Genomic DNA, 12267 nt, shown 5'->3' with positions numbered 1-12267 from the left:
CCCAAAAAAAAAGCCAAATAAAAATACCTACCAAAATACACAAACTTTATAAACAAATAGTTTTCTTTTTCTAGTCAAGAATTGTCTCACAGCACTTGCTTTGCAAGTTAAAAACAAAAACCCCTTGCTTWACAGATGTCTGTTTTCATTTCTGATCCTAAGAACAATGTCAGTTCTGTTTTATACAAGCTGGCGATCAAACAGCAGTTTACTATTTGCTTACTCACCTTGTTTTTTAACTTGAAACCTTGTTTTTAATCACTAGTAATTTGCTTTTCTCTACTGTTAGCAAATGTTAGGATACTCTAGGATCAGAGTTTCTTTACACACACACAGCGTTGCATTGAAATATTCCTGCAAATGGCAAGGATCACTATTACAAGACAGATCCAGGAAGTATACTGAGTGAGCCTTATGCAAATGAAACTAGAGAGCTTTTCAGTGAAGAAAACCATGATTACCCTACTGAAATCTAGCCAACATAGGGCCTGTAGTGTATGAAAAAATAGTTAAAAATCACTATTTCTTTCTGCTTAGTAATAAGTAAACAGAAATGTTTTCGTAAACGAATCTTGGCAAGAAAGGAGTCATTTTTTTGACAACTTACCAAACCTCCTCTTTAATTAAAGGGGCGATAAGGAAATATTTCAWTTTTAGATGTGTTATTTGGCATTTTCATGGACTGAAAATGCTCTGAGGCTCTACTGTATCACATGGCTGTATGTGGAAGCAACGAACAGTAATGCTTTTGATAGGACCTCACTGAGAGTTTCAGAACGAGTGTTCATTCTCTATTAATGGGGTCACACAGGTTAGAAGCAGAAAGGCTCAATGTGCTTCCACAAACTAGATGGAACACAAGAAAATTAGCTATCTAAAAAAAGAAAAAATTATTATTGTTATTTGGCTACTTACTTATGGGCCTGATCCAAAGCTCCTTGAACTYAATAAAAAGCTCCCGCAGACTTCAATTAGCTTCACATCAAGCCTGATAATGACTGCAATCATTTATTCAAGCTGTTAATTGGTGGCTAAATTGATACAATTCATAACGATCACATTTAAACAACCTTTGCCTAGAAAGGTTTCACTGTACACTGCAGTTGTCTCTAAAGCCAAAAGGTGTATCTAAATACATCTGTAGAGAAGAGCATTTCTTCTAATTTAGTGTGTACTCATATTTAACATGAGTCATTGTTCCATGAAAAATACCTGCGCTGGGGAAACTAAAGGAAAAAAAAAATAAAGGAGTTCACTTCAGCAGAGAGCAATGATAAAAATCTAACTTACTTGGAATCTAACTAATCTAACTAATCTAAGAAGTAACTTTATAGTCATTCATTCTGTGCTTATAATGTTCATTATGTAGTAAGTTTTATGCATAAATTGCACGCAATACTACAGTTTACAGTATTAGAGAATTTAAGGTTTACATTAGATGAGAGCTCCAYGCACCACATTTAGATGAGTATTCTCCAATTAATTTCCACTAGGTTAACGAGGCAGAAGATGCTCATTTGCTGCCTGAACTCTTCAACMACCTTTGGAGATGTGTCAGGCTGTGCTACAAGTACAACGGCTGTTGAAGCCTTGACTCATCTTTGAATCRTCTCTTGCAACCCGCCTGCAAGTCCAGTCTGTCCTGAGGACTCTTAGGATCTGTGGTGCTCACAAGCTTCTCGCCCGTCACTTACTGCCACCCTTTTCACGGTGCTCAGCCTTGGAGGCACCGCTCCCTCAAGCCTGGACGCTGACCTTCCTATCCTTGAATGTGCGTGGGGAAAGTGGGAAGCGAGAGAACACGCTCCTGGGTACCCATCCGCCTGGGCTCTGCATGAGACAATAYGAGCAAAATAATACAGTCACAACAGGGAATTGTAGGGTTTATGAACTTAAGGTAACAACAGGAAAAAAAAAAAAAAAGCCCTCCTCCTATATTTGCAACATTCTATAAACAAGCGAACACACAGAGCAGAAGTTTACCCTACGCTATTCAGCGACTACTTCGAAGATTCTCAAGTGGCACAAACAGCAAGATGAGATCATTCTGAAGACCAGGAATGTAAAGAATGTAAAGCACATTTTACGTCCTGGACAACTCTATTACATTTTCCACTGACTGAGATCCGTTGCCTTCACTATTTTCTTCACAGAAATAATCGGAGTTCTGCCAAACTCAACTGATTAATACATTTATGTCAGTTACCCCAAATAGCAAACACTACTATAGACTGAACTTCTCCTGAAATATTTTACTCTCTCAACTTCCAGTATTTTCTCACTGACTTTAATAGCTTAGAGACTCAGCTGAACAGAGCATTACATGGCATGGGAAAGATACCAGACGCTGTCATCAGATACCTTCACAGAGTATCATCATCTATCGCTATGTTTCATTAAAGTCACTCAAATATGATGCCGACTAGACTATCTCAGAAGCTGTCACATGAGCTTCGTGTTTGCTGAAACCTGTTTTAAACCATTAGTAATCACTATGTAGGAGGAAAGCAAAAACAAGCTGATAATGACTCAACAAGTACAAAGGATTAATAATTAACACACCAGAGTGGCTTTAAAAATTAACACAGTCCACAGTTGTTTCTTCATAAGAAATAAACAAATAAAAAAGCCTTTAATGGATGCTTTTTGCTAACAATTCACACTCTGCTAGTTACCAAGCAAACACATAGCAACCACAGAGGTTAAATCCTGATTCTGCAATATTTACTTATGTATTCACCTTCACCATTCTGATGAGTCTTACTTGTCATTCAGAGGCTCGGGCATATGCCCAAGTATCTACAGAATCAGGGTCTAGAACAGGCATGAAAACCAGAAGGCAGGAATTCAAATCCTAGTGGCTTGCCCTCACATCGTACATATTCAGCCAAAGGCTCTGAGAAAACTCCCCAAAATCTCAGTGCAATGACCTATCTTCTAAGTCACAGCTGTTTCAAAAGATGCTGAAGGATTGCAGCTGGCTCTAAGGGGCAGTTCTGTCTTGCTCCAAGTGATTTTAGTTAGATATCTAACCTGCAACAGAACCTGTTTAACTAGAGAGGTACTGATGGATGGAGTTGAAGCAGCAGGATGGCTGTTAGGAACTGATATTGCCTCCCAGGTCACAAAACCACCAAATTCATTCACATATACATGCACAGAGAGAGAAAAACACTGTCCCCTTTAGGATTCAGGAAGTTAGCTATGGAAGACACTGTTCTCTGATCAGATAGAGTAATTCGGGCCTCAGCTTATATTCATTAAATGCAGTCCATTTAATAAGCACAGATTAGTGGCCATATGCTCCATGGTACTGTAGTTTACATTGTGACCTGTTGAAATGAAATGAATGAGATTTGTTTTCCTCGCAAAGTAAAAACAAATTCCATGCATAAAATTCACCTTGGAGCCATTTACATTATACTGATTTGTTATATGCTGTTACATTTCTCAAAATATCTTTAAGAGTATTTTTCATCTTGGGAAAAAAAAGTCTCTATTCAACCAGTTAAATGTCAAATAATTCAAAATTTCCCTTTATGTGCAAATGTAGTGGCACTTAAAATGCAAGCAAATGATTTGACAATAAATCCGAGTTTTGATTTGCTCAGGAATCCCATGTTTCAGTACTCGCGGCTACTTCCAAGGCACCCAAACTTTAGCCATCACTGTAAAGAGGTATTTGACAAAGAAGTCTGACAATCAGTTGGGCAATATCTTCCGAACTACTGTGTTCCGCTACATCCCCAAATGCTCAAAAACAGGGAAACTAATGAGACGCTATTCCACGGAGAGAAAAAGCATTGAACAAAGTTCACCTCAGAGCCATTTTCCATCACCCTCTACCACATTTCTGTAAGTTGTATGGAGCCTGAAGCTATGGAGCTACTGCTCTATGAAATAAGAGGACTATGTTACACCCTGTTACTAATTTTTTCTTTTTCATACTAAATCTCTAGGGATGAAAGAGAGCTGGTTGCTGTTTCCTTAAATAAAACATTATCATCAGCTTGCTTTAAAGCCAGTCTGCTGTTTGAAAATAGCACAGGGCCCCAAGAACAAGATGTTTCTCCCCCAACCAGCAGTTTTTTGTATGGTAGTCAAAGAATATTCATGCGCTAGAGAAGAATCCTGTGCTCTCTAGAAAGTTCACAGGTTCATTATGCCTCACAGCAAGATGGGACCAATGGGACCTCAGAACATAACCCTGCAGATTCCTGCACAATCCTCAGAACTTTTTGGCTCTTCAGACACATTCTGTTCTGTCCAAAAAATCCTCTGCATTAAATCTCAAAGGGCTAATACTTCCGGTCATAAAAATAAAAAGAATAAAAATAAAATCACCTGTTACTAGACTGCTAGGACACAACTACACTTCCCCCAACACTTGACTCTGTTCCACTCCAACTCAATCAACCAGGGAACAGCAACAAACACTCCACCATCCCTTGGCAGATTTGATTCCCTTTCTCCGTACCATCTCCATTTGCCAAATAATTTACGTTTTTTCAGAGTAGGCTTTCTCTGTGGTGGGTAGCAAAAACCAGACTGCATCCTGGAACTAGGAGCCCATGGATACATGCTCTGTCTTGCAAGCCTGAAGGTAGACACTAGCCATTCACGGGAAGTCAGGAGCTTTCCTCCAAGTTCCTAAAGAGCACACAGTGACAGAAAACGCATGGTTTTCCCTCACAAGGCTGGCTTTATTCAATGTTCAAATAATATTCACCTTCAGAATAATGCAAAGCCAAACAAAGGCCTTGATATGAAAAAAAAACCACAATCAAAGCCATTAAGATGGTAAYACAAAGCTCATAGATTATTCTGGAGCTACTCCAGAACAAGATGAAGGAGGAGCTGAGAACAGAGAGAGACTGTCCCGTAACTGCTTAAAGTATTCCTTAAATTATTCATCATTATTCAGGACTACTCTTGGATTCTTCATCAACACTTCACTCCCAGATGGTGCCATCATCATGGGCTTGATCATCTCTGGATAACTAGGAGAGCTATCCTACCCTGATATGCAACAACTCAGTTTCGTTTGCTCAGGCTTTGTTACCTCTCGGCTGGATTACAGCAGGAAGCGTGAACCTGTTTAGCACAGAGGACACCTCTGGGCACTTCCTCGTAACAGGAGTAGCAGGAAACATCGCACTTCTCTACTTTCTGTATTAGCTTCCCACAAAAGATTCTACCAAACGTTAAGGGCTTAATCCATAGTTTTACAGCCTAGGCCCAGGACACGTTTTACAAATATACCCCAAAACTCCTGCCAAGGAAAACTCTGGTCAACATGTCCTTCTGTCTGACAGAAGAGAATGTTTCACATTAAAGGATAAAGCATACTGCAGTTTGTAAGCAGGAGGTTAAGGAATCCTTTTCCTCCCCGCTCTCTGGCACAATCACAATTTCATTATCCACTTCAACAGCAGAAGTCCTTTCTTTAACCTTCTTCCTTTTTTAAAACACCTATATGAAGAAAAACACCAAAATAATGATCTCCGGAGGTCCCTTCCTACCTTACCGATTCTATGATTCTACGGAAACAAAAATTTTTAAAATCCCTAGCAAAACAGGACTTTCAACTTCATGTAGTTCTCAAACGGCACAAGAAATGACAGAACTAATGGAGCAGGGGTGACATGTATAGATTCACCCCACATCGGAAGGTACCCTAACAGCACAGCCACAAATTCTCTCAAAGCAAGGCAGAACAGGCCTGCAAATAGAGGAGGAAAATAATTAAAAGACTAAGTTAAAAGTGGGACCACAGCCTGAAAAAATCTCAGAGCAAACACTTCTGGCTGGTCAAGGCACAAAGCCAAGAGGTATCATTTAAAACATACAGCAATATAATGAATCTCCTCTTGCTAGGAGTCTAACAGATGCTCACAAGGAACAACACTGCAGCCACAATATGATTGTATTAATGCAATTATCCTGAAATCAGACCGAAACCTGAACTGCTTCATCAGCTTCATACAATTCATTTGCTTTTTAATACTGTGATGTTACCTCAGGTATCGCCACATAAGCCTTCCAGAAAAAATCAGACCCAACTGAACGTCTGTTGGTAACTTTACCAGATAGGTCAAGGACAGAAAGGAGGAACTCAGTGATCAAGAACAGTTCCAAAACTGACCTTTCTAAAAAAGACTGGGCTGCTTCAGTGAAGCAGGAGAGAAAAAGCAGAAGATGCTAGTATCATTCCACAAGGGAGGGTTCCAATTTTCAGAGCAGTCAAATCAATGCCTTTCATGAACATAACATTCACTGCCTATTCACTGCCTTCAGAATTTGTATTTGTGAAACTGGTTTTCTAATAATGGGAGGCTCAAATTAACGTAAGAGAACAGTGCCCTCTCTCTTCTCCCTTCCATTTGTTTCGACTCTGAAATACTTCAGTTGCCTACAAATCTGACCAGAGGCAGACCGAGCCAAATTCTCAGATTCTGCAGATAGCATAGCGCCGCTGATGCCCGTGGAGCTTGTGCCAAGTGATGCCAGCTAGGCTTGTGGCCTGCTCTCTGCACTGTATCTCCTCAGTAGTTATTTTTTTCCACCAGTAAGCCAATGACAGCAAGAAGATATGCACTGAGTAGTACTTACTGCAGTTCTCAGCCTTTTTATTCCGATGAATCACGGTCTTCTGACTAGGCGTGCTGAAGAGGCTGGTCCAGTTGACAGTGTGGTAGTAACACAAATTACTGTTGTCGGTTATGTAGATGTTGCCAGCGCTGATTTGCTTCAAGGACTGAAACTGCAAAGAGGTAATGCCTTGCTGCTTTAGGATGAGTAAAGAAAGGCCACTGTCATGAAAACAAAAGAGAACAGGAATTATTGCCAGAAGACAGAATTTATTACAGCTAGTTGGGAATTTCCCACTAGAATGATTTTCAAATGGCAAGATGACCTTTTCTGCAAAACTGAAATTTGGTCAGAATGCTTTTATTTTGGTGTGATAAAAATGACAACACAGCTATTACATGAGCCAACACACATTGTTTTATTGCCTAGAAAATTATGAGCCTTGTGAGAAGTGTGGTACTACAAGCCGTGATGCTCACAATACTAGGCCAAATGGGTCAGAGCTACTACCAAGTCAGACGCAGTTCCATTTCATCCACTGTACCTTTTTCTTTAAATGAAGCACCATTGTGAAAACTGAAGAAAATACAGAAAGTTTTYGTTTCTTTTTTAAAAGATGGACTTAATGCTCTGATGGTTTATAAGCTAAGGAGAAGCGAAGTCATACCCAGTATATTAAAGCCTTCTGTCAGACATCAATTTAATGCCATTTATAGTAATACAGGAAGAAACCGTTATTTTCAAGAAAACTCTGAGTCCACTTTCTACAATTCATTTCTCTTTTAATATGTGGCTATCTTTCTTAATCAAAGAAATAATAAATGATTGTCTGTGTAACATGGAAATAACCGCATGCATTTTATGACTGAAAATCAGTGAAGCCGATACCTGGTTTCTGGGCATCCTTTAAGCTGTTACATTAAATGATTTTAACTGTTTTCCAGCTGTTCTGAACAAAAATTGTTGTTTCCAAATAGAATCCTGGGCTGTAATTTCATCTCAAGGTTTCACTGCTATTCATAATCTGCTTGGCCTCTTGTTTAAGATGTTAGCAGAATCCCATGATTCTGTTAGCAGAATCCCATGACATTTACACAGCTAGGAACCAAGGCTTGCTGTATATATCATATAACTATCTTGTGGCACTACCCCATTACTTCTCACTGTATTTGCTTCTCTCCAAAACCAACTCATCTGTATCAGCTTTCATACCAAAACATCGCTGGTAAAAATGGAAATACAGAGCTAATGTAGGCTCCATCTGCAATGTACTTCAGGGATCTCCGATCTTCCTTGTATGCATCTCTACTGTTTAAGACAGCATCATTCCGTGGGCACATGAGCCTGCACTTCAAATCAGAATTTTTCAGTGAAGAAGTACAACCTGCTGGATAACTAGGTTAATCTCCCCGCCCCCCCCCCCTTTTTTAAGTCATATTTCAAATTCATACAGGTTTTTGAAATTGAGGACAGATCATGACCACCTGGCACACTACCATAAAAAGTATTTTTCTGGATGAGTTAATGGCTACAAAAGTGATCCAAGACATTTTGACTTATTTTTTTCCCCCAATCTCCACATTCAGAAATTACTGCTATTATAAACAAGCGATGAACGATCAAAAATAGTATTAACGAAATCCCTGGTAACAGCAAAAATGAATGAATTTATGATGCCTTTCTCAAAGGACACTGTATTCTATAGTACTAAATGGAGAATCTTCGAACACTAGTAACGCTGCAAAATGATTCCCAGAACAGAGAGTGACCTTACCTATACAGAGCTCTTCCGCCAATAGTTACCAAGTTAGAAAACACTCTGAAATCTGTCATATTCTCAGGCCACGACTGTATGTTCAAATATCCTGAAGGAGAGAGAAACAGACACACGAGTGTCCATCATTTCAGCCATAAAGTCTGTTTTATCAAGACATGTACTAGGACAGGCTTAGCCTTTAATCCAAAGACTCTGCTTGTTTGGGAAAAAGAAGCAAGCAGATAATGAACGCTGCAGAGTACTGTCTTTGAATTCATCAGTCTGCTCAGCACTGTCTCCTCCAGGAAAGCAAAGGAGGATTCCAACACAGTTACAGCAACAACCTCAGCACTAAACCACTCTCAACATCCATAATTAAGGCACATCTGAAATATCCAAGCTGAAATCTCACAACGCCTCCCAGCCTTTTCTGAACAAGAGCAGAAGACAGAATGAAGATTCGCCTGAATTTAGAACACGAGTTTTAAGATGTGCTAGACACCTGGGACAGAAGTTCAGAATCTGAGGTATTAAAAGGTAACAGAATTTTCTTTTAAACAGAGAGACACATTCACATTTGTGAACGTGTCTAAGGACAGTTCTTCACTGAAGAGCCATCTTAGGCACAAGTAGTAACTGGAACTATTTATTCTGTGTTACACAGACRTCTACAGAGTGCCGATCTCTACGATTTTGTTTAAGACTTAAATGCAACACATCCATCAGCATATGGGTAGTTCCACTTAAATACTAGAGCTTAGACTGTCAACTAGAGCATGTGCTTAAAGAATGGCAGTGGCTACAGATACCTAGGTGCCACATTATCTACAACATCAATTAGAGAGACTCAGCATTAATTTTCACTTCTATAATCCCACCGTCTCACTGAAATCATTCTAGTTGTTGACAGACAATTATATCTTTTGAAAGGTGAAGCAAGTAGGAGTGAAGTCATTACAAATGCCAAGCACTTGCTTCTTCTGTACTTCCCTATCTGTATAAAATCAGCAATCGAGAACTAAAACTTGTTAGCATCTTCCCTCCTGCCCCCTAAATTCTGAAACAACAGTAAACAAGAGGCAAACTCCATCCGTAAGTACAGACTTCTAGCTATACGACCCGGCTGAAAKATCACAAAAGATGGGAGGGGGTTACCACCTCACACATTATACTTTTCTTTAAATTTGCCGCATCAGATGCTCTCAGACCAGAAGTAACTGCAAAGACAGACTGGCTTGTTTTCTGTCAGACCAGAAGAAGTAGCTGCAAAAACAGAATGGCTTATTTTTTTTCTGAGGGCTTTCTCAAATGCTTTCGAGTGAAGACAATGGTTTTACAGCATCATTTTCCTCACTAGCTGCTCCTTGCAACACTTGCCCCACTTTGCTGGCATGGAGCCAAGACCTATCTCCCACTTAGCAAGAGGGTCCTAGTTTTCTGATGTTTGTATACAAACMTCCCAGATGTAATGGGCATTCTGTATTCACGAGAACAAAGACAACACACTTGTGAATAAAAATCGACACTGAAGTTGTTAAGTACTAAACTTCTATCAAATTTCCAGCACAGTCAGTTTAAATGAAAAAGCATCACCTTTTCTTCAAGGAAAGTCAACAAACATATGCTACAAGGGCGGAATGAGAAAGAGTTCAGACTATATGGCATCAAAAGTGTATTACCTGTAATCTCTCTCACTGTTTGGAAGATATTTAATTTCTCTGGATTGATTGCAGCAATTGTGTGATAAGGGTCCCTGAAAAGTTAAAGAATAAAACATGATGCTCTGAATAAAACAAACAAACAAACAAAAAGGTCAGGTTCACAAAGCTRCACCACAGAGAAGCAGTATTCAGGAGGTCACCACTTTGCTGTCAGGCAGCACATGCCCCAGACTTTCCAGTTTCTTCAGACTGTTGATCCTGCAGAATCTGTATCAAACTTCTCCCAAGTCATCTTCATGGGAAATGATGGTGCTCAGTATCTTTGAGGATCAAACTGCTAATATTTTAGAAAGTATTTATCCCTGCAGAAAATTAATGGATTCTGAACAACAATGGATGATATCCCTAAAGGAAAGATAYCATTTCAAAATTTTTTCCATGACTAGCTTAAATGGTTCAGTTGCAATACCTTACAACCAAGACTGGCAAATTGCTACTAAAATGAAAAGCAAGTTACAAGCAAAACAAAACTAAATGCATGCCAGCAGTGCCTGACACGTGAATTAGAAGGGTGCAATTTTAATCAAGTGTTGAACAGGGACCATCAAAAAACGCAGACCTTGCCAAGCCTCTTAGGTTTGTCGTGCGAGAACTGAAATGCCTCCATCAAACATTAAAATCTAAGTTAGGCATGCTACATTATAACAACCTGAAGCTGATCTTGATTGCGGGTACCATCATTTAGCAAACACATTTTTAAAAAATTTCAAAGGAGTAAAAGAGCGTTCTCCTGGAGAATGTCCACCATAAGCAAATATACTATGACTCTCTGTCTACTCCAAGAAGCCCATTAGAAGCCCATCAGAAGACTAATGCAAACAAAGTCCTTTAAAAATCTCCAAAAAGGTTCTTTTGTAGCATCACAATACGGTATTTTTATGGGTGTTCTGAGGGCAGAAAACAACCTTAGGACAGGTGGAGCCATGCCTGCCCATCTCTCCCCCTCTGTTTTCCAAGAGGTATTGTGTTTGGAACTGGAACATGCAGAAAATCAACCATTAAAAATGGGAAAGCCTTGCCTGTACTAAACACGAGGTCACCGAATTTAACCTTCAAATCCCAAGATTATGCAGTCTTTGAAGATAAAAATATATATTTAAACCCCTTAACCAACCAACACGTCCGATACGGCTGTTTTATCAGCATACTGCAGAATAATGCAGTCATCTATCATCATTCTTATAAGCAGAGACAGATTTTTCAAGATTTCTCAGCAGAACAGTAGCATCCAAGCTACATAGGTCTACTCATTTTCCAGTCAATGTCTGTCTTTGTCTCTGTCTCAGGCGGCAGGTGTGTAACTTAATGAAGATGACTCCATCCATGCACTTCAGTAGAGTACTACTTCAAAAGAATGACTATTACTGACTCACCTAAACCTAGGTCTACCTTCACCCCACTTCACTTCAGGACACTAATTAAAGTCCCTAAGGAACCTCATCACTCTAGACTCCCTCCATCATTAGCACAGAGAGGGACGTATCCTGAGGGCTAGACCTGACGCCTACCACCCGAGTCATGCTCTGAAGGTAACCATCACCGGCTGCAGAATATTACTCTACTCCTCATAGACATACCTCAGCTCCATGTCTAAATTTAGGCTGTATGAATCTTATCCCATACCTGTAACCAAATCTGTACATGGGAAGACACACACTGACTTCTGCAGTTTTGCTATGGCTCTGTAATATTTTAGCAATTGATACGAGCAAAAGTGTATAGAAACCATTCATAATTATATACTTTGTGTATGAACTATTACAAATAATTATGCCTGTAAAAGTTCACAATTGCATATATGCTTTGTATATATACTATCAGGAATAAATGGAGGCYTGAGGTTCAAGTATTCAGGAAAAGTAAGCAAGGACAGCATGGTATATTGCAGGACCAATTGCAATTGCAGCTACCAGTCCAAAACAAAAAAATCCACCCTCTTAGCATCTTTCACTGAAGTTACTCTCTGCCAATATAAAACAATTTTCAGTTCCCCATAGACCACGAGACTGTAAAACTCTAGTATCTGAAATGTTGACAATTTGTATTTTTAAAAGCTACTACTCACTCTGACTGAATGAATTCATGCCAAAAGTTAATTAAAAGCGCAAGCATAAACATGTATTACTGTTACTACTGCTATTTTAAAAATTCCTGCAAATGTAATAGCAATCTTAAATAAAAAGCTGTTCCAGAAATACT

The 12267-nt window shown here is 39.3% G+C and overlaps 1 protein-coding gene across 1 annotated transcript in view; it reads right to left on the bottom strand.

The window, feature by feature from the left end:
* Window positions 1-12267, bottom strand: part of ERBB4 (erb-b2 receptor tyrosine kinase 4) — a 300889-nt gene that overhangs the window by 157282 nt on the left and 131340 nt on the right. The window contains exons 10-12 of the mRNA XM_085299544.1: window positions 10027-10100; window positions 8366-8456; window positions 6613-6812 (exon numbers count right to left, since the gene is read on the bottom strand). Of these exons, the coding sequence (XP_085155670.1) occupies window positions 6613-6812; window positions 8366-8456; window positions 10027-10100 (365 nt within the window). The remainder of the gene's footprint in view (window positions 1-6612; window positions 6813-8365; window positions 8457-10026; window positions 10101-12267) is intronic.

This window comes from Rhea americana, unplaced genomic scaffold (genome assembly GCF_003343005.1).
Source record: "Rhea americana isolate MKP2758 unplaced genomic scaffold, rheAme1 scaffold_15, whole genome shotgun sequence".
In the NCBI taxonomy this organism is placed as follows: Eukaryota; Metazoa; Chordata; class Aves; order Rheiformes; family Rheidae; genus Rhea; species Rhea americana.
The sequence above is the reverse complement of the archived record's forward strand: the minus strand, read 5'-3'. Positions and strand labels throughout refer to the sequence as shown.